General features: G+C 52.8%; 5 protein-coding genes and 2 non-coding genes across 7 annotated transcripts; 4 read left to right on the top strand and 3 right to left on the bottom strand.

Annotated features, from left to right (window-relative positions):
* Nucleotides 1-564: 564 nt before the first annotated feature.
* SMAC4_13008 lies at nt 565-636 on the bottom strand. The gene has a single exon. It is a non-coding gene; the product is annotated as a tRNA-Arg (tRNA).
* An 80-nt stretch (nt 637-716) lies between these two features.
* Nucleotides 717-5771, bottom strand: SMAC4_08068 (uncharacterized protein). Its single transcript, XM_066090737.1, has 4 exons — nt 4238-5771; nt 2329-4171; nt 2123-2275; nt 717-2068 (listed from the first exon to the last, which is right to left on the bottom strand). Exons 2-4 carry the CDS (start codon nt 3739-3741, stop codon nt 2039-2041), a joined length of 1596 nt encoding a protein of 531 aa, XP_065945471.1. The 5' UTR covers nt 3742-4171; nt 4238-5771; the 3' UTR covers nt 717-2038.
* Nucleotides 5772-11474: 5703 nt separating this feature from the next.
* Nucleotides 11475-13160, top strand: SMAC4_08066 (uncharacterized protein). Its single transcript, XM_024655925.2, has one exon. The coding sequence runs from the start codon at nt 11775-11777 to the stop codon at nt 12867-12869; it is 1095 nt and encodes a 364-aa protein (XP_024510938.2). The 5' UTR covers nt 11475-11774; the 3' UTR covers nt 12870-13160.
* A 1017-nt stretch (nt 13161-14177) lies between these two features.
* SMAC4_08065 (uncharacterized protein) lies at nt 14178-18233 on the top strand. Its single transcript, XM_003347450.2, has 2 exons — nt 14178-14202; nt 14310-18233. The coding sequence occupies exons 1-2, from the start codon at nt 14191-14193 to the stop codon at nt 18000-18002; spliced, it is 3705 nt and encodes a 1234-aa protein (XP_003347498.1). The 5' UTR covers nt 14178-14190; the 3' UTR covers nt 18003-18233.
* A 499-nt stretch (nt 18234-18732) lies between these two features.
* SMAC4_08064 (uncharacterized protein) lies at nt 18733-20001 on the top strand (the record flags this gene model as incomplete). Its single annotated transcript, XM_003347449.2, has 1 exon — nt 18733-20001. One exon carries the CDS (start codon nt 18733-18735, stop codon nt 19999-20001), a length of 1269 nt encoding a protein of 422 aa, XP_003347497.2.
* A 351-nt stretch (nt 20002-20352) lies between these two features.
* On the bottom strand, nt 20353-21734 carry SMAC4_08063 (uncharacterized protein). The gene is made up of 2 exons (XM_003347448.2): nt 21575-21734; nt 20353-21494 (listed from the first exon to the last, which is right to left on the bottom strand). Exons 1-2 carry the CDS (start codon nt 21640-21642, stop codon nt 20621-20623), a joined length of 942 nt encoding a protein of 313 aa, XP_003347496.1. The 5' UTR covers nt 21643-21734; the 3' UTR covers nt 20353-20620.
* A 162-nt stretch (nt 21735-21896) lies between these two features.
* On the top strand, nt 21897-21976 carry SMAC4_13007. Its single transcript is given in 2 exon segments — nt 21897-21933; nt 21941-21976. It is a non-coding gene; the product is annotated as a tRNA-Val (tRNA).
* Nucleotides 21977-22055: the final 79 nt, after the last annotated feature.

Below are 22055 nucleotides of genomic sequence, written 5' to 3'. Positions count from 1 at the left end.
AATTTGGTTTTGGTATGCGTGTTTGGGTGCGTGTGATACCACCAGGAAGGATTGTTAGGTCACACCATTTTCTCCGGACACTACTAAAATAAAGAAGGAAGGTAAGTAAGGCGCAGGTTCTCCGTGTTAGGATCATCAGCTGCGTAGATGAAGCATACAGCAACTTGCTCCGAAGTAATCGCCCATCTGTCAAGGATACGCGGACCGGACGTGACGGTTGACTAGACCTGAATTTTCAACAAACTTCTCTCATTCCTCAGATTCCTTTGGTTTAAGAGGGGGCAACTCGATCTCATGCAGATCGATGGAGCTCCCAATAATACAGTGAACCTGTTTATGGGTTGCTAAGACTGCACCGAACGATCTTCATGTTCTTAATTTTCGCATTGGCTCAAGGGGGAAAAAACGCTTTTTGAAGAATTTAAATAAAGAAAAGCAAGGAAGAAATGGGCAGAGCAAGACAACTAGCCATGTGGATAAAGTCTAACGGCAATCCAAAATAAAGAGATGAGACAAAAAAGTGAAAACAAAAACCGAAAATGACGAAAAAAAGTCAAAAAGAATCGATCCACCCAGGGGTCGAACCTGGAACCTCCTGATTCGTAGTCAGACGCTCTGCCATTGAGCCAGCGGACCTTATTTAGATTGATGATAGTAAGTTAATTTTGCTTTCTTATGTAATCGTACTCAAACTCTCCCTACTTCCTGGGCCGAGAGTTCTCGACATTCCTCATTACCACCACCACATCACGCTTGAAACACATTTTGACGAGGCACTCCTAGAGAAAGCATCCAAAGACTGAGTGGAATTCCTTTTTATATTCTGATCCCATCCTACTCGCTACGCCAATCCTACTTAGCCTCGCAATCCCATCACATTGCGATGCATCGTCGTTCGCATCCACGACTCAACATTATACACGTCAGGTATCTCCGTGCATCCATCGCGTCCATCGACCGCAGGTACGTCAACCCACTCCTCGCAGTATTCTTCCAGAAAGGAACAGCCGCGTCGACAACCTGACTGTCAGCTCTTCATCTCGCCCCTTCTGTCTTCCATGAGGCCGGGTGCAAAGGTTCACGGCTGCTCAACCCTACAACGACCCAATCACCCATCATCAAAGTAACAGTAAAACAAGATCATAATGCGAAAAAGAGGAGAGATACGAAAAAAGCCAATGAACTCCCGCATCGACAACCACAAAAAATCGACATGAGAGAAACGAAACGCAAATCAAGCAAGCAAGCCAGAAACGAAAAATGTTCCATCGTACAAAACCCGGCACAGCAAGCCTGGGCTTTCCAACACCTTCAACCTGGCCCTGCCCTCGCCCATGAAGGAGGGTTTATGGGGTAGACTTCGTGTGGCTGTCACCCACAGCCGTGACCAAGATATCAGCACAGCGCAAGAGCAACACAGTTGACCCCATTGCGACCTTCCCCCCTCTTCTCATTGACAGTGCCGAAACATGACAAGACTATGGGAAAGACTGTAACAGCCTGACTCGGCTTCGGTTGTTATTTTTCGCAATGGCTTTCTCAAACAAAACGCAATTTATGAACGGAGCGGAGATATTCGCTTTCGCGGACAAAATATGAGCAGAGATATATCGCGTAGTTCGTTATGCATAACTCCAATTGGAAAACCCTTTCGGGTGCGAGTCCACGTCGTCTCACAGCTCAGTGGCTGGCTGTCCCGGCTTCTCCCATGTACCCCGCAAACAAAAAGAACCGTGTTGTGTTACGGTGCTCGACACGACTATGTATTGCATAGTGCTCCCCGTCCGTACGTCTCTTTTTTGAGCGGCCGCGGCGATTTATCGACTTGTTATGCGTATTTGTGCGTTGTGGAACCGTCGCCCAAGACTTGGCAAATGCTTATTTGCTCGACAGCAGATGAACCTGGATCGGAATTCCGTCCGACCGGTATGCAATCTTGCGAGAAACCGTCGACCGGTGAGGGAAAGGAAAAAAAAACTTCTGCACAGCTGAGCGGCACATGGCTTTGGCTAGCGTGCGGAAGCAGTGCGAGTATCAATCAGACACTCTGGGGGTTGAAGTGGGCGGGCTGCAATACAATTAGTAAAAGCAATCATGAGACCAAATATTTGGGTAAACTTACAGGACTGTTGAGCATGTTGTTGCGACGGTGTCTACCCTTCTTGATATGCGTCTTGAGAGCAGCCGAGTCAAGTGGCTTGAGCAGTTCGAAGCTGCACAGAAGCTCGGTAGAAACAGCCATGACAGCTCCCCAGTTATCAAACTCGCCGCAGTACTGGTACAAAGTTAGTGAATGTTACATCAAACTTCAAAGGGGATACAACTTACGTTAGGAGCACTGAAAATAGTGACAAGAACGCGATCAGTGTAGAATTCATAACCGTCCTCAACAACCATGTGCGCACGGCAAACCAGATCGAAGTCGTGAGTGGCGAGGAAGTCCGATATGACCTTCTTTCCGAAACAGTAACTGACACCTCGTTCGTTCGCTTCCCAGTCTTGATCCATGTCGGCTGGATCAGACCAGAGGAGATCGTTGAGCAGTCCGTAGTCGGGAACATCGGTGGGACGAGCAATATTGCGGATATCGTCCATGTGGCCAAGAGCAGGCGAAAGACCGCCGTGAACGCAAAAGATCTTACCGGCAACAATAGCAGCAATAGGGAGACAGTTGAAGGTGTCGACGAAAGTCTTCCAGATCTTGACATTGCACCTGCGCTTGCACTCATCGTAGAAACCGTAGACCCTGGTAACGTTGGCGCATTCGTGGTTGCCGCGGAGCAGGAAGAAATTCTCGGGGTACTTGAGCTTATAGCACATCAAAAGCAGAATGGTCTCGAGAGACTGCTTTCCACGATCGACGTAGTCGCCAAGGAACAAGTAGTTGGAGTGCGGAGGGAAACCGCACATCTCGAACATGCGAATCAAATCAGTGTACTGGCCATGGACATCGCCGACAATCTTGACGGGCGCATCCAGTTCCAGGAGGGCCGGCTGGGAAAGGAATAACTCCCGAGCGCGGTGGCAAATGGCCACAATCTCGGCATTCTTGAGGCAGACGCTCTTGGTAACCTTTCCAGCATATGCGGCATCCAGGAGTCGCTTAATGAAATCATCGAGATCGATATCCTTGATGTCGCTCATGGCGACACCGGAAACTGACTGCTCATTCTGAGGGTCCTGGGTCGGGGTGTCGTAGACCGGGTTGATGGTGTTCTCGCGCTTCACAAGGATAGACTGGCCGGGCTGTTGGTTGGGGTTGGCGCCGCCACCACCAGAGGGCGGTTGGTCGGAAATATGGTCGACCTCTCCACTTTCCTGAGCCGCGCGGACATCGTGGCGGCCCGTGGTAGCACCGTGAACTGGCGACGGGGGAGGTTGGGGTTCACCAGTCGGGGACGCTAGCGTCGCGGCATCGAGCGAAGGTGAAGAAGGTGACGATGGCGAGGGGGAGACAGGCGAAGGCGACATGTCTCGGCGGCTTGGCCGCGTGTTTACCGAAGGCTTTCCATTCTTTCCGTTCAAAGCGTTCGTTTTTTCGGCAATTTCCTCGCTAGAGAGGATGGTTGAGTTCCGCGGGCTGTCAGTCTTGCCTCCGCCGGGAATTTTTGAGCGGAGTCCGCGAAACGAGCGCGAGGAGTCCTTGGTGTCGGATTTGCTAAAGGAAGGGTAGGACTTGAGGTCATCATCGCCTCTGTTCTTGGAAGATGCCCCCGCATCTTTGGAGGATGAGTTGCCCATGGTTTCTCAGTGTCAGAACGTTGTATTAGCTCTGGAAAGGAGAAAGTATAGGGGCTGGACGGTGTGCGCGTGTCAGGTTTGTGGTTCCGGCAGAGTCGCCTTTGAATGCCCACACAGCCTACCGCTGCACCCGTCTAGAATCGATGAAGTTGTTTTTGTGGGCGCCCCAGAGTACTAGGGAGGGTGATAGAGTCTATCGAGACAAGAAAGCAGATGAGCGGCGGTGGAAGAACAACGTCCTGATGATTTCTCCGTTTTCGTTGAGACTAGCGGGACTCGGAACGGGTGTGGTAATCGTCGAGACGTGATTTTGGCTGTTGAGCCAAAGCGAATCGTCCCAACTTGCGAACGGCCTCGGCGTTAGGATATATCGGGGGGATCGTCCGCAATCGGATAGGATACGGAGGAGAGAGCGGAAGAGTCGGAAGGTCTGGTGAATGGTGATAGGGTTAGAAGGTCAGCGTTGCATAGTGGTAGGAAGGCGTTGATGTCATACAAGCGAAGCGAGAGTGTTGCGTAGGTGGGCGGCGCAGATGTAGGTTTGAGGTAAACGAGGGCGCGGCGATGGAGGAGTCGAAATGAATGATGGAGTGATGATAGGGAAGAAGAGGGGAAACAATGAATGCGGGGGTGGGATGAAAGGGAAGGAAAGGGAAAGGGGACTTTTTGTCAGTGGTAAGGAAACGTACGAGGGACAGGAGACAAGGCCGAGCAACAGTGAGTGCCCAGTCTAAGAATCTGCCAAGGCTGGAGATTGGATTGGCAGATGGATGATCAGGATCGAATGGTGGACGACTGGAGAGGAGTCGTCGGTCGCTATCGCTGTTGATTGTTGTTGTGGTTGTTGGGAAAGAACTTGGCGATGGGGAAGTCGGAATCGGGGCCGAGTCTTGTTAGGATAGGATATGGAAGTGTGTAGCGCGACGGTGTTCGTGGGTGCGTCCGGTCGTGTGGTTCGTGTGTTGGTTTGTGTGGTGGTCGGGGGTTCGAGTGCTGAATCGACCGAAGTGGGATCGAGTTGGCACAGCCTGGCTCGACCTGGCAAGTGGATGCAGGCGAATGGCGAATTATAGTCGACGGTGTGCCTGGGGCCCTGGATTCGTTGGGTCTGGGGGCGAACCTAGACTTCTTGGAGGAGGAGATGGATAACGGTGGAGGTGGAGGGAAGAAAGTGGAAGGGAGGGAGACCAGACCAGTGACGATGGTGGTTCGCAACGTGTTCCGACTTTGTCTTCCAATTTCTTAGACTAGGGAAGGAGGTAGGCGAGGACGGCGACGGCGACGACGACAGCGACGACGAAGAGATGATGGCCGATTAAAGGTTTGACCCGAACGGATAAAGGTATGGGTCAGAAAACCTGCACGAACTGACTCGGAGGCTGATTGGATGCCCTTCTATTTTTTTTTCTCTTGTCTGTCGGCGTCCAGATTCCCGACAATGCGGAATGGGAGGAAGTGCAGAGAGCAGATGTGGAAAGGGTGGAAGAGTGAGTGGAAAGAGAATTGAAAAAGACTGTATGACGATAGCGGGTCGGCGGGTCGGCGGGTCAGCAGTCAGCGGAGAAGGAGGAGGATCAGCGGTATTGATGCTGGCCAGTGCTAGACGTGTAATGTATTGTAATGCGGACGTATGTACGTATCGGGGGCGGGTGACCTCGAGGACTGTAGGTATAAGGTGTTTCTTCGGGACCGAACACAGATTGTACGGGGAGAAAAAAAGAAATCGGAAAGTGGGATGGATTTCCTGTTTTCTGTTTTTTTCTCTCCTTCTAAAAAGCAATTGGGCAATTCGGCTTGCTATGGCATAACCTTCCCAGAGAAGGTGTAGAAGGTAGTGTACAGAGGGCAGTTATATCCAAAAGTGGAAAGACTAAGGTTGTCACGTTATCCCCCTCTGTCAGGTACGCCCGCAGCAAAGTTGCAGTCAGGGCAGCGGCGGCGTTGACTGTAGTGATAGCGACTGCCTGTTTTTGACGCGGGAACAATGAATGACTGCACAAAAAGTCCGTCGGATTGGACCTATGGTCTGGCCAGACCTTTCTCGAGAAACGATACTAGTAGAGCCTATCCACAAATGTTTCAATGCCGAGAAGGAAACAAGCCTCAAAAAATCCACAATGAATTTGAGTTTGGGATAGGGATCCAGGACGTGATAGAGCTGCGTGGGTTGACATGACATGAGAGGCTGAAGACGGGAAGGAACAAAGAGCACGTGCTTAATTGCTTTGCTGCAGTGCAGTGCAATGCCTGCAGTGGTGCCCTGTCGGCGGTGGTCACGCCCGGCCGGGAGTCGAGTGCAAGACTGCCCGTTTTGTGAGGATGGGAGCCAGGGGAGCCCAATGCCCGTGGTGGATGCGCATGGAGGAAAGAAGTGGGGTACATGATTCTCTTGGAATGTCAATGGCACCGAAAGTGATCACAACCTCAATGATCCGTCGTGAAGAATAGTGAATATTACGAAGTGTTCCAGTTCAAATGTCAGTTCCAGTTCCGCGGACATAGAATTGGTAGACACGATAAGAGTTCTCCAGATCTCATGCAATGGTGATACGAAGTTGAAAAGAAAGACAAAGGGGGTTTCCCTTGACTCTTGAAGCTCTTCGTCTGTGCAAGTCGTGCACGGATACCGCTGAAACGAGGGAATCGTCTTTTTTTCTCCCCTCCTTCGACGATGATATCTCGCTCTTCATGATCATTAAGAGACATAACAGACAGAACAGACTGACTTAAAAGCCTCGGACTTATTGGATGTGTAGAAAATCCCCAGTTTGTACGGTAACCATGACGTGAACCGTCTAGGTGATCCGCTTCAGTTCTTTGTTTCCTCTCTCAGTTCGCTATGTGTTTTGTTCGGTTTCTTTCCCTTTTCAATCAGGTTATTTCCTTATCGTATTTTACATACTGTACTTACGTTTCCAAGTTATGGTTTGTTCTCTTTCAACTTCCAAGCGCCCGTCTGATAACAACGTACAAGTAAATTATACAGTCAGGCACCACACCGTGATGCATGTCCGGGATCACTTGGTCACCGGAAGCTAATCGACCGAGATGGAAGATGGAAGTTTTGACTCAATCTGGGTCCTGGGAGCCCGCGGAGTCAGGGTACGGTAGAATAGGCAGAGGAAAAGAGAATGATAATCAAAAATCCTTTCCCATATTGATACAATAGTCAACTTCTAGTGCCCGGGCTGCCGGGCTGCCAGGGTCGGGGGGACCGGGGGGACCGGGTGGACCGGGGCACGTTCGCCGGTACAGGAACGCGGTGCCCAACGGCGGGGCCCCTGGTAATGGTTGGGCTCTTGTAAGTGTCCGGGTTTAACATTTGTCAGGTCGGCGTCTTCATCGCGAATGCGAAGGTGCGAAAACATAGCCCGTATTTATCAAAATTCCTTGGTTACATGCGTGTGATATGGATAAAGAGGGAAGAGATGATCGCAATAGGTAATTTGCCAATTTTTGATAGTGGACTTGGGAATGCTTGATGTTATGGAGGTTATGGAGACTCCCAAGATTCCAAGAACTTGCCCAGACGGGATATGTCAGGGGCAGGAAGCCCATGATTTTTTTTCTTATCAGGATGAGGCCGGAACTTTGTCGACAGATTCAGCAGTTGGGTTGCAACATGCTCATGACATTCACTTTCTGGTGTATCATTGTTTTTCATGGGGAAATGCAGGTATAGATAGGTATGAGGGGAAAAGAAGAGGGGAATCGGCATCCAGCATATCGCACGTAGGTATCACATATGCAAATGGCCAGGGAAAGGGAAGATGGTTAGAGACCATGGAGGATTGACATGTCCCGTTCCATCCAAGCTTCTAGAGTCAAGACAAAAGAACAATACAGCTTCCCGCCTTCCATCCCGTTCCTGGGATCGGAGGTGAGGCCGATTTGCTGTCGAGGCTGGTTAAAAAGGTCGGATGACTTCAGATTCCCGTCCCCTCCATCCGTGGAAAATGTCAATGTGATAGCGGAACGGTGCCGCTGCCGCCCGGGCTGCCGCCGCTACATCACATTAAGTAACGGCTGCTGGAGCTCTGCGATGCGACTGTATTTTTGCGATTTGCGGCATCTGATTCGAACCCGACTACGGTACGTTCCAGGCTTCCAACCCTTCTTTTTTTCAGCTTCGAAATTCCACCATGTCATCGTCCAAGGCAGGAAATGTCGACGAAGAATTCCGTGAACAAACCCAACGGTGGATTCTTCCACGGAAACACAAATTCAAAAGTGGAACCAAACTCCAAAGAACAGAGGGCTCAGGGAAGGAATTCTCGTCCCTCGAGAGAGAAGCGAAGATAAGACAAGACAAGACAAGACAAGACAAGACAAGACAAGACAAGACAAGACAAGACAAGACAAGACAAGACAAGACAAGACAAGACAAGGAGCGCGTCCTACCGCCCGCTATCAATCACACTGCCGAACGCTTGCGGTTGCGGCTGGAATTCCTTCATGGGTTCCTGTACCGTAGTTGAGACAAAGTTCCTGGCAGTCCACATGACCGAGTGCATGACCTGTACCTTGGGGCCCCTTGGCGGTGAAAGCGACCAGGGCTGTCAATTCTAGCCTCTCCAGACGGTTCGGTTCGTGATGGTGGATGGGGGCCGCCGAAGAAAGGAAGGAAAGACGTGGTACCTCGGCACGTCAAAGTTTTCCATGCGTTTTCCTATTTCGGGCAAAGGCTGAGGCCATTGACAGAGAAAACGTGTTTACTTTGAGTGGACATGGGGGACATGGCATGGGTTTATGACGTGGGTGGAGGGTATCTCAACACTTTTTTTCTCTCATCTCCGCCAGCGGTATGGTTTATCTCTCGGTACCTACCTGAGCGGCCGGCGCGGCGCGCGGATCCAAATTTGAGGAGTCTACTGGCGGTGGGTGTGGGTGCTTTGCTGTACGTGCTTGCCTTAGTTGATGGGCCAGAGCAGTCCGTAACGTGGCCCCTCAGGACCAGGCCCATGTTTTTCTTCGGCGAAATGACGATAGCTTCTTCTGTGGAGGTTGGCTCGTTGGGAAGTTCGCCGAGCCGGCTGACGACGAGCCAACGAGAAGATTTTTCAAAAGAACAACGAGATAAGGAACGGCGACGCCGGAAAGGCGGGCGGGAGTAGTCAGACATGCATGAAAAAAAGCATCTCGTGAGTAAACAGACTGACATGTGTTTTGACGTTGACGGTCAGGTTTGTGATATGTCCGCGAACTCGAATTGGACAGACGGTCGTCTTTAACATGCAGTGCAAGACACGTCCGACAACGGAGTGTCTCAGGTTTGAGCAAGCGAAAACTTGAAGGAGAAAGAAGTCGTATGGGCGACTGGTGAGGAACCCAACCCCCTCGGACACCCGCGCGATGCCGTCGGTAATTGCTGTTGGACACGAAAGACACGGAGACGGACTGGATCGGCGTCCAAGTGACACACCGGGAAGCCGACACGGAACGGCGACGACAAGAAGTGGGACCCGGCGAAACCTTTATATCCACGCGATTCGGCCGAGTGATGTAGCTGGCAACGGCCGCGTCAGAGGGTGGGGCTCAGCCGGTAAAACCAAAATACGTACCCATTACGGAGCACCAGCTTCAAGTTCTAAATATAGTTGCTGCTGCGCCTCAACGGGACTCAATGCCCCCAACCACCAAAAGGCTTCAATCGCTCGCTGCCTTACGAACCTCCATGTGGCACACTTCCATCTGGGCTCTTCCCTTGTCACGCACGCGAGGCACGACATCTACGGACATTTAGAGCTCGGCCTTCCCGTTCAAGTCTAAATAGGAGATCCCTCGTCCGTGGTGAACGAACCTGTGAGCTTATTCACGGTGACTTGGAGCGGAACCAATGGCTGCCTTGGCCGCGGGCTGGGTCAGGCTTGGAGTTGGAAAGGCCCCCAGACCTGCCATGACTGCCCAGGGCGCGGCTTTGTGTCGGATCACTAATTACACGTAACAAGAGACGGACGGGCGGGCAAGACGGGCTGACGTATGATACCCATGTGGTGGTGGCTCGTTCATACGTGCGAACGGATGAAAGAGATGTTCGGGTGGGAAAAGGGTGGTTATCATCCCGTCCCGTCACAACATCATGAATGCAAGATACTGCACAAGGAACTTCAAACCCAATCTATCTGAGGTCAGGGAAGCATATTGGATCTCTACAAACGACAGTGGTGAGAAGTGATGGATGCTGAGGAGATGAGGGGTCAACGGCCGCGACAACACCAATAACTCAACAACAGGCGGGGATAATGCAGGCTGACAGCGTCGTCTTCCATATTGACGGGACCCAGCATCTTGGGTGCCTGATGTCCGTGGCTGATGGAGAGTTGATAAACCTGAAACACGACAGCGAAAATGCGAGATCGAGATATCCAAAGGACCTGAACAGCCCTACCCAGCCTCTCGCTTCGACGTTGACGAAAATCTCCAGCGGGATGTTCGTACGTTACACATCAATGCTGAAAAGTTCGTTAGCGTGAGACTTCACAACATACCTACTCTTCGCAACTCGACCAAAATTCCACCAATTTTCTTGCAAGAAGCTGCTATTAATATGATGTGCTTTGCCCATTTCATATAATCTCTCCAATTTTCTGTCCTTAATGTGGCTGTTCCGTTGCTTTTTGGTGAAGTTTTGCAGACGCCTGTTACAAGAACCGCGCTAACAAACTTTCCAGCATTGATGTATATGTCCACTGTTCGACTCCCGTTCCTCCGAAGTGAAGGCCACAAGTACTCCACCATGTTGCCAAAAGCGGTTCGATGTTCTGTTACTGTACGAAGGATCACGAACTGGTACGGAAGTACAGGTCGTTGCTTTGGTGCAAGGGAAACACCCCGTTGGCCGTCACAATTTGACTGTTTGTGTTCCTTCGTATGTTCAGATCCCTTGTGTGGTCAAATTCCTTGTGCAAACCCCAAGGCTTGGGGTTGTATATAGCGACTTGGCACATGTTTTGTTGGCGAGGTCAGTAGACATGTTTCCCCCGGACACGTGTAGGTGCTTCCAATCTTTGCCGTCCTATTGGGAGGCCGTTCAAGGTGTCACATTCACGGTATCGTCTGCGGCTGTTACTACAGTGTTCTCGAAGGCGGCCGGGTGATGAGTGGTGCAAGAATACGAAGTTGCTCTGTCTCGTCCCGACAAACTGGAAGAAAGCCCAAGTCAAACAGGTGGAGGGGCGGGGTATTTTGAATGACAAGGCCGAAAGGGTTCACCACTGGCACTTGCACTAACAAAGCTACTTCACCTTGCGACTTGCCTCTCTAAAAACAGTGCCCAGAAGGCAATGAAAGGGCAACGCGATAAACAGGTCAATCCGCAGAATAAAACCTGATACGTTGGCGACGCGTCAGTAAATCATCAAGGGACGGTGGCTGCTCAAGACACATTCGTAATGCCAGCTTAATAACAGTGCGATTAAGAGCCCAGAAAGGCAAGCTGTTTGCGGTGATGACAGCCAAGTCCCCTTCAATCTCACACGGCCCCGGGAACTGTGAGCGACACAGGTCCAACTTGTTACTGCGCCACCAGCGGCCGACACAGCCCAGTTCAAGTTGCTGGGTGCCCACACATTGCCCACCAGCTGAAGATCCTTCCAGCTTTCCGGCCAACCATCTCAGCGCATCTCAGCCATTCCACCTCCATGACCTGGCTGTCAGCACCTGACTGACAAACAACGGAAACCTGAAAATCATATTTGATGTTTTGATCGCCCTTTCTTGGATTCCAGGCGTTCTCTTCTTTCATCATCTTTCCTGTGTATCCTACGATTTTCCCTCGAATATCTCTACTCGAGCCGATATCAACAACAACAACACAACCCGACATTTTGGCGCTATCGGAACACACCATCTAGAACCTCACTAAACGACACCCCGCCAACCGCCTAACGCACGACACCTAACCCAGCGAGCGGTTTCCCCTCCCCCGCACGACCTGACCTGAATAAATCAGCCTTGCAACCCGTCGTCACAACCGTCCCACGATCCAAAAACAAATACTACATACAGTCGCCGACAACAACACCACCACCAATATGGGTGTCGGCCGCTTTGTCTGCGTGGCCCTGCCATTCCTGCTCACAGTGGCATCGCTCATCGCTCTCCTAGTAGGCGGCCTAGGCGGCGTCGCCGACAAGTCTCTGTACATGTTCGACGTCAACCTGTCCAACTTCTCCATCTCGCTCGTCGACGCCGCCGATTTGTTGAATATCAACCAGTCCGCCATCCTCGACGCCGGCGCCAACAAGCTTCTGGGCAGCGACGGCGCCTCCACCGTCAACGACCTGATCAACACGGGCAGTAAAAACGACAAGCGCGCCGACGGAGACTCCTTCACCAACCTCACCGCGCCCATGCTCGGCTTCTACGACGTCTACCAGATCTCCCTCTGGGGCTACTGCTACACCGCCCACAACGGCACGCACGAGTGCACCAAGGCCAAGTTCAACTGGGCCGAGGACGCGCTGAACGGAACGACAGATGACATCAACTCCCTCCTTACTTTGACGGGCCAGAATATTACCTTGCCCAAGGAAGTCACCGACGCGCTCAAGACTTATGTTAAGGCAAGCAAGTGGGCGCAAATCGTGTTTATTATCGCGCTCGTTTCTTTGGTAGTCGAAATAGTCTTCGGCATCTTCGCCAACTGCTCGCGCGTTGTTTCGTGTCTCACCTGGCTCATCGCCGGCATCGCAGCCGCAGCTGTGTGCGGTTTCGCTGCCCTGGCGACGGGTATCTCCGTCATTGTCGTCGGCGCAGTCGAGACTGTTGCCGGCAAATACAGCGCCGAAAGCGATTTCAACAAGCGGTTTATGGTCACCATCTGGATCGCGGCGGCGTTTGCGCTGGCAAGCGCTTTCTTCTGGATGTTCACTATTTGCTGCTGCGCGCCTAGCTCCGGCGGGTCCAGCAGGAGTAGCAGGAGGTCGGTTAACATCGAGAATGAGAAGCTTATTGGAAGCCCGTATCAGCCTGTTGGTGGGTTCCCTGGTGCTGATGGCAATGGGTATGGGAAGCCCAGCCAGGGAGGCTTTGGTGGTGGCTTTGGTGATGGATATCCTAGCCAGCCGCAGCAGCAGGGTGGGAGGCGTGATATGGCTTATGAGCCTTATTCCCACCAGAGGGTCTAAGGGGCTTAGGGTGAGGATGAAGGGGTGCGGTGATGATGGTGGAGAGGCACTTTGGGTGCGATTATGACTCAGCGAGTGAAGGTTTCTGCTTTCTCGCTTTATGACTTCAGGTATATCTTTACGGATGCATTTCACGGCGTTGCTTTTGGGGAAAAGTGAAGGAAGACTGGGCTCTGGGCTCTGGATATACAGGACAATTCACTGCTTGATTGTACAACCTAATGTATGGAATGGATGATGATACCTATTTTCCTTGTCCATCGTTATTTTGGTTTCGAGATATATTCTAGTCAAATGGCGATATATCTCGTACAACGTCCCTCTCATTCTGCCGTGTCCTGACCAACTCAAAATCTCCCCACGCACACATATCATGCCCGGTACCACCTCACTTGCCCTCCTGTGCCCCAACATACATCCGCCCTACATACGCCCTGCATAACTCAGATCCAACATGTGAGCAAGAAGTGCATTTCCGCGCCCGCACTTACATATCCCCATTCGGTTTGCACCGGCAAAGGCAATGCGCATCTTGAGGATCTCGCCTACCTGGGCTTGGCATGAACGCCTCACAGTGGTTACGAAGGGTTTGGTCCGCCAGTCGAAATCCTGCATCCCGTCTCTGTTACGGGCAAAGATGAAGGAAGAGGATGTAAAGTGCAATATTGAGGCCTCCCGAAAATGTATTGGATGTCTGTAACTCGACCGCTGCGCGGATGTTCACGTAAGGGTAAGGTGCGAGTTACGCTGTTGGTTGGACCATGTGCGAACGAGGTAAAATAAGTAGACAAAACGTATGGAAAATAGAACAGTTGTAAGAAAGATGTTTGCGTTTTACAAACGTTACACGGGTGTGCTTGAAGCATTGGCTTCCATTGCACCTTCCCTGACAGGCTCACAGGGGAGGCAGCACGGATGTAGATAATTGTCGCAAGCCTCTCGTTGGACGAGACCGTTAATGGAAGAGAAAGAGCAGCTAAACCATACTATCCTCACAAAGTTTCCTCAAAAGTTCAGACTGTTCGGAAATTTATCAAGCCAACTAAGAAGTCAGCAAACGTTTCTGGCGACAAGAGTCCATATTCAAATGCCCGATTAGGGAGGTGCGTGGGGTTAGGGTTGGAAGCGCACATAAAAAAATGGAGCCGCTCGTTTCACTTGGGAATTTCCTCAACCGAAAAGTGGATGACTGGACTGGGCAAAGGTCGAGGACATCAAGGTACTCGACTTTCAGATAAACTCTAAGGATGGATAGTTGAGGTTATTTCGCAGTAAAATCTCTACATATATATCGGAGGCGCTAGTCCACCAAAAGCCCAATATGGCTCAAAATGTGCGTCAACACTTTTGCGCCCATCAGTGCAGGAAATCCAACTCAACTCACCTCATCTCACCCTCACTCTCGTCCTCACAAGTTCACTCACTAACACATCCTCACAGACACAACCAGACCTCACAAAGGACAATCTTCCCACCAAGCTCCGCCATAACTTTGTCCTAAACCCTATCACAGCCCTCGCCTTCTACCACCACCACCCCTCACCCAACTCTAGCCCAGACTCAGTCTTCGTCCTAGCAGCCGAAGACACCTGGCTGAAAATCTACGACGTCGCCACCTCCCGCCTTGTCTCTCAGCTCAAAGTCTTTTACTCGCAGCCTATTCACGGTCTTCATGTCTCTCAGTCACCATCACCAGCAGCGTCGTCGTCAACATCGTCATCAGCTACGGGAGAAGAGTGCGAGAGGAAAGATGAGCCTCGTCTGTTAGTCTGGGGCGCTAACTCCGTCGCTGTCCTCCCGCAGTCCACCATCAACAAGCTGGTAAGGGGTGAAAGCGATGTTGAGGAGGTGAAAGAGTTTAAAGCAGCGGATTGGATCTACGATGGAATTTTGTTCCCCTCTCGGTCCGCCAAGAATGGAGAGACCGAAGTAAAGGGGGCGTTGGTCACAGCTCACAACGAGGTCGTCCCCCTTTCCATCGGGCACAAATCCTCCAGCTCCCAAATAACCTTCGGCCAGCTAACCTCCCCCTCGCGACCAATTCTGTACTCAGCGAACCTGTGTTTGTTGGATGACGAGACCATTCTGGTAGCGGGCGGCACCGTCTTTGGGGAGATTGTGGTGTGGAAGTACTTCCTCTCTGCCGAAGAGGGGAAAACCAAAAGGTTTGAGGTGCTTTACGTCTTCACCGGCCATGAAGGGTCCATTTTCGGAGTTTCCATCTCCCCTGAGATTTCTCTGCCAGGAGGAGAGAAGATTAGGTTGTTGGCTAGTTGTAGCGATGATCGCACGGTTAGGGTGTGGGATATTACCGATTCGCCGAAGCAGACTAGGGGAGCTATCAACAACGGTGGTGAAGAAAATGGCCACCCCAAAGCGATGGAAGAAGCAAGAGAAACCGGTTTCGGCGGCACCAACAACTCCGAAGTCAAGCTCGAAAACCAAAACGACAAAGCAAGATGTCTCGCTGTGGCTATGGGCCACGTATCGCGTATCTGGCAGGTGCGGTTCACTGGCAGGACGCAACATGGGGATGGAAATCCCATCGAGGTGCACTCGTTTGGTGAAGATGCTACCAGGCAGAGGTGGGATTTGTCGCTGGATCAGAAGAAGTGGAAGGAGGCGTTGGAGAGGGGGTACTCTGGCGGTGGTGAACAAGACGTTGCTGGGTCTTTTGGCACGCTCAAGAACTGTGGAATTGTGAGTTGTCACAATGGAAAGAATATGTGGTCGACGGCTGTTTCGGGGGGTGATGGGTTGCCGACGTTGATTGCTACGGGAGGAGCGGATGGGAAGATTACCATGGCTGGTGATCAGGCGGTTGTTGAGGGGGCGGAAGGGTATGAGGATATTGATGTTACATTGACGGTGGAGGATGTGATGAAGGTGGCCGAGGGAGTTGAGGAGGAGGCGACTACCCCCGTGGAAGGGCAAAAGAAAAAGAGCACGACAAAGAATGGGTTCCAGAGATATTCGTTCTTATCTGAGAACACGCTTCTCGCTACGACATCCTCCGGCAGGCTCTTGCACGGGACAGTAGGCGAAGGTCTAACATGGAAGAACGTCCATCTTTCCGAAACTGTCCTCGCCGACCTCAAGTCCTACTACGTTGTCAAGAGCCCGGTACAGGGAACCGCGATCCTCGGCAGCTCCAGTGGCAAAGTCTACCTCTTCCTCGAAGATGGACACGAGATCAAAGAACTGCATACCTTCCCCGGCAAGATCTCCGACATCCTCCTCATCGAAGGTTCGCAAGAGACTCTGCACAAAGACCAACCCGGCGCCTGGACAGTTATCATCACCGTCCTCGGTCTCGACCACGCCCTTCTTATGTCTTTCGACCCATCTACCTCCTCCGTCACCATCAACCCGCGCAAGATTTATTTATCCAGCGACGACGTCTCCCCCTTCATCGCCACAGCCGCCGCCTTCTGCAGTTCCAAACTGATCCTCGGCTCGCGCGTCGGTGCCGTGGCACTCTACAAGTCCACCGACGACGCCTACACCCTCGACTACTCCCGCAAGGACGCGCGCACCAAGGACGCAGTCACCTGCATCGTTCCTTTACCAGGTAGTTCGACCTCCTTCCTCACCGGCTGTCGTGACGGGCGGTACAGGATCTATACCCTTTCCTCTACTACCCCCGACTCAGACTCAAACTCAGAAGCAACACTGCACCTCCAACACGAAATCTCGCCTCCTTTGGGTATGATCGAAGGCGCCCGCTTCACTAGTCTCGCCGGCAACGAAATTGACCTTATCATCCACGGCTTCCGCGGCAAGAACTTCATCGTTTGGAGCGAATCCACCCGCCAAGAACTCACGACTGTGGAATGCGGTGGTGGGCATAGGGCTTTTGATGTTGTTTTCCCCTCTTCTAGGTCTGGCGTGCCAGGGCCGTTGAGGTTTGTGTTTACCAAAGCATCTGCCTTAAGGTTTTACAGCCAATCTTCGCCTCCGATGCGCACCCTCAAGGAGGGAGGACATGGTCGGGAATTAAGGGCCGTCGCTGCTTCTTCCTCGCTGCAGAATGGAGAAGTGGGACGGTATATAGCCACCGCTGCTGAAGACACGACTATTCGGCTGTGGCAGTACCGCGACTCCCCTTCCGGGCAAGGCAAGGAAACAGAAAGGGCCTTCAAACCGCTCGCGATCCTAGAGAAACACAGCGCCGGCATCCAAGCCATGAAGTGGTTTGGCGAGTCGCATTTATTGAGCAGCGCCGGAAACGAAGAGTTCTACATCTGGCGAATTACGCAACTGGACTCATCGTACGAGTCTCTGGCGGTAGTCTGCGAGTCGCAATACCCTGACCGGAGCGCAGACGGGGACCTGCGCATCGTCGACTTCGACGTTGAGGTTTGGGGGACCTCGGATGGGCAGCCTCAATCGGACGCGATGCTCATCAGTCTGGCGCTGAGCAACTCGACGCTCAGGACGTATGTCTACTGGATCGCGGAAAAACGGTGGGTGCTGCTGGCCGAGGGCCGCTACACGGGCGCGTGTCTGACGCAGATCCGGCACTTGCGAGTCCCTGGCGGCGGCGGCCACGCCGGAGACATCCAGGTCCTGACAGCCGCGACGGATGGACACATTGCCGTTTGGGACGTTTCTGTCTCGGATTCTACTGACTTGTCGGCTTGGGAGGGGGCGATTCGCTACGACTGTGCGGCGCTGTTCAAGGTCCACCAGAGCAGCATTAAGGGCTTGGACGTCTCGAAGCCAAGGTATAACAATGCAAAGTGGCCGGGGGATGAGAGCTGGTTGGTGGTTACGGGCGGTGATGATAATGCTGTCCAGTTTACGAGCCTAAGGTATGGGTCTGCCAGTAACTCGTACAAGGTGTTGAGCAGGTCCAGAGTCAAAGGTGCGCATGCCGCTGGTGTGACGGGGATTTGCGTGGTCAGAGAGGATAAGGATGGAAAGGCGATGGAGGTGGTTAGTATCAGCAATGACCAGCGGGTGAAGCTTTGGCGGGCGGTTTGGAAAGAGGGAAGCGAAGAGCCGGTCAAGGTGACGCTGTTGGATAATCAGTATAGCTCGGTGGCGGATGCTGGGGATGTGGAGGTTATCAAGGAGGGGAGGGTGATGGTGGGAGGAGTGGGGATGGAGGTTTGGGATTTTGGTGCTTAAGTGGGCGAGAAGGATTAGATAAAAGAGTTTGTTAGAATTTTGATGTTTTAGAGCAGGGTTGAAAAGCGCATGATCTTGAAGAGTGGTTGAAGTCCTTTATGCGTTCTCTTTTCCTGGTGTTAGCTAAGGAGAAGAGCCCAGAGATGTGGTCTGGTAGGGTGTTGTTGTCGACTTATACGCTGCAGCGCTAACAACGTGGTCAGCGTGCAGCACCCAATACAACCAATGGAAGGATTTCAAACAGCAAAAAAAAGGAGTTTGAAGAATATGTGGAACAAGATCTTGCACCTTGGAGAAAATATTGTAAATTAAATGTCCGACCCTTGACTTGAAGGTTGAACAATACAAAGACACAGATAGTGTAGTGCTGAAGTGACGACCTTCAGGGCATTTCTGTCATCGAGCTAACCCACCTCAAGCTCCACCATCCAATCAAAATCCTACAAACAAATTCCTCAAAATCCGGGGTTGCGCACGGCCCACTCTGCTTCTGCCCTGGCGGGAGCCGGGTTGAGCGTCCGATTTGACGGGCAATTTTGAGCTCCATACCGCGACCGTCGAGCCCGTCCACGGTCCACGGCACCTTCGCTGAGTCCCGCGAACCCGCCCGCCTAGCGTTCGGCTCCGTCGTCCACTTTCGAGTTTCGATCCCGCGACCGAAGTGTGGTGTCGTCGTCCCCCAACCGCCACCTCTCGACCACAACATTCCACCACACAACAACCACCGACCATGAACCGTCAGGTGGTTACCTCTACCCTGAGCCGGCGGGGTGTCGCCCTCGATTGCTGCCGCGCGACCAGCACCCTCCTCAACACCAGCCGTCCCTTCTCCACCACCACCCGCCAATGCGAAGACGATAAGCCCAGCGCCAACAAGCCCGATGCCGCTCCCCGCGCCCCCGCCAGCCCCAGCCGCCAAAAGTCCGAAGCCGCCGTCGGCAAGCTCACCCAGCTCCGCGGATCCTTCACGTCCCTGACCGACGACAACTCCTTCCAAAAGGCTCCTCCTGCCGGTGCTCGCGATCTCCGCCGTTTCGCCGCTCCCATCAACAGGGACGGTCGCTCCGGTACCGTCTCTCCCCTCGGCGGCGGTGGTGGTGCTGGCGGTGGCCCCTCCGGCGCTCCCAAGGTCATCAACGTCCGTTCCCTCAAGGGCACCCTCGGCCGCGGCCGCTTCGCTCCTGGGGGTGGTGTACCCGGCGCCGTCGCTCCCAGCACTGCTTTCCGTCCTCGTTTTGGCGCTGGTGCTGGTGGCCCTGGCGCTGGTGATCGCAGATCCGCTGGCCCTGGCGGACCCCCCGGTCGTCCTCGTTTCGGCGCCCCTGGTTCCGGCGCAGGTGGCCCTCGCACCGCAGGCGCTCGCAGACCCGGTTTCATCAAGAGGCCAAAACCGGCCCGCGGCGGCGAGAAGAAGCCGCGCCGAGGCGAAGACGAGGACGAGCGTCCTCCCAGTGAAGAGGAAATTGCCTTCATCAACACCCTCGAGCAAGGAAAAGTCTCGGAGTACGTTCCCAAGCTCACGCCCGACACTTTGTTGGGATACGGCCCGCCAATGGCCACGGATGCGGCGCTCGGCAAGGTGGAGACGGCTTTGCGAACGATGCGCATCCTCGGTGGCGGTCTGCCGTTCAACACCGAGAGCGGAGTCACTAGCGATCCCACGGCTGTGAAGCATCGGTACCTGCATGAGAAGAAGCCGGTGTTCTTCAGCAGCGTCGAGGAGAAGGAGTGGTTGGAGGAGAGTCTGGATAAGTTTGCGCTGAGCCAGGGACCGAAGGATAAGACTAAGCGCGCGATTCTCGAGACGAGTGTCCTCGGCAAGTATGAGGCGCCCAAGTTTGTCGAGAGTATCACTGATACCGTGGCTATGGTGGAGAAGTATCAGGGAAGCACGTTTAGCTATGCGTCCAGCGATGCGAACAAGTTTAAGGCTAAGCTGAACCAGTTGCTTGCGGCTGGTCAGCCGAGGGCTGCGGCTCCCGCCCAGAAGAAGGCGTAAGGTCAGATCTGATGTGGCTTGGGAGGGTAGGGAAAGGAGGGGAGAGAAGATGTGTAAAAACAGATAGAGGACTGGGATGGGATAGATTGGTCCAGCTGTAACATTATGAATACCCGTATCGACTGTCCTCGTGTGCTCTGTAGAAAAGCAGTGATTGTTTGAAGGTATTGTACAGTGTCTTGACTTCGTCCGTCCTTGTTCGGAGCTCAAGGCATAATGAGATGTGGACTTCGAAACAAATGTTGCTCTTACGGTCTAAGGTGCTTAGGCAACAACTTGACTTTTCGATGCTTTTACAAAGCAACCATTCAACCAAACACGGGTAACAGGTTTATGGCATATCATTCTTGTCCTAAACATTCACACATTGGAAGTCTAGTACAAAGTCCACGAATGCCTCCTGATCCCACACAGGACAGTATGGATTTCATCCGGAGGACTATTCACACGAACTCTACTTTTTCAGACCGCAGGCAACTACATCAAAGCCAATGGTATTCCGACTCCCTCATAACAGGACAAGCCATATCTCGACAATATCCCCAAACCATATAAACACAAGCAAAGATAATAATACACACACAAGAATCAACCCCCCCCCTTCCCCTTCACCAAAGACTTACTTCCTAGCCATAACAGCCTGACAAACCTCCTTCTCCCTAACCGCCACGCCCTTCATCCTCTCATCCTGCAGCTTCTGCACCTTGGTCTTCAAGCTCTTGACATCATCCTCCAATATACTCCCCTGTCCTTTCCACTTCTTATGCAGCGCCTCGCGCTTATGGCTCTCCGCCCTTAGCTTATCTCTCCACTGCTGACACAATTCTTTAACCCGCTTCTGCAAATCCTCCGCCCGCTCGGGCTCCACTGTAATCGTCAGTTCCAGCGGATTCTCTTCGCTGCGCTGCGGTTGCTGGTTGAAATCGGGAGACTTTTGCACGGCGGACATGATGGGTTTCACGGAAGATTCGTCGAAGCACAAGATCGACCACTTGCGGCCCGAGCCGGAGACTTGGGCCACGGTTGCTAGGTCCCGCAGGGGGTAGGTCAGGGACGTGTCTTTCTTGTCGGGGAAGATGGGCAGGGCGCCGATGGAGTCCGCGGAGAAACGCGAGCCGGTGCGGAAGGTCTTGAGAGCGTCGAGGTAGTGCTTGTCGGCGCGGTCGAAGGCGTAGGTTAGGTCTGACAGGTCGTAGGGGGTCTCGGCGGAGGGGACGGGCCGGTTGGGGTCTTTGGGTTCGTTCGAATGGTCTTCTTCGGCGGCTGCTGGGGATGAGCCCTTGCCGGACTTCTTGTCCTTCTTGCCGCCACCGCCCCGGGCGGGAGCTTCTTCGACTTCTTCTGAACCGCCGCGCTTGGATTTCTTGTCTTTCTTGCCGGGGCGGACGGGGGTTGTTGAGAAGGGGCGGACAGTCTGGGGGAGAGTCGCACGGGGAGTGGTTAGGAGGCATTGACAGGCCGGGGAGCTTGTGGCGGCTACGAGAGGGGTGGCACTATGGTGGTTGTTAGCTTTTGGTCGAAGTAAACAAACAAATTGGTGTCTTGAGGTGATGATGGTGGGGTGACCACTAACCGAGAAATGGCATTGTAAGCAGCGCTGTTGGTGCGCAGGAGCGCATTGGCGGCGCGGAAGGACTTCATGTTGGGCAATTGGTGGTGGATGGTGTTTGCCCGGGTAATTGGTAAGTTGAGAGTTGTTGCGAAGCAAGTGGTGAAGCTTCGTGAACCGTGATGGTCTTGGAGCTTCCGAGAGCTTGAGGACCCCGCTGTTTCAAGAGCTGAAGTTCGCGCCAATGCCGGTTGGGACTTGGCTTCCGGCAATGTCCGTCTGCCGGGGTACCCTTGTTTATTTCTAAATCCTTATAAGGTCTTGTTAGCATCCAGCTGTCATTAACGGTTGCGTGGCCCAGTGGTTAAGGCATCTGCTTTACATTGTAATCGCAGAGGATCGCAGGTTCGAGCCCTGCCGCGATCATTATTTTTGCGATTTTTCGTTGATCACTTCTGATGATTCAAAGTTGTTCAACATCTGGAGCTATCATTATGGAAGGGGT

This window comes from Sordaria macrospora, chromosome 1 (genome assembly GCF_033870435.1).
Source record: "Sordaria macrospora chromosome 1, complete sequence".
NCBI lineage: Eukaryota > Fungi > Ascomycota > Sordariomycetes > Sordariales > Sordariaceae > Sordaria > Sordaria macrospora.
This window is presented reverse-complemented; position numbering and strand designations above follow the sequence as displayed.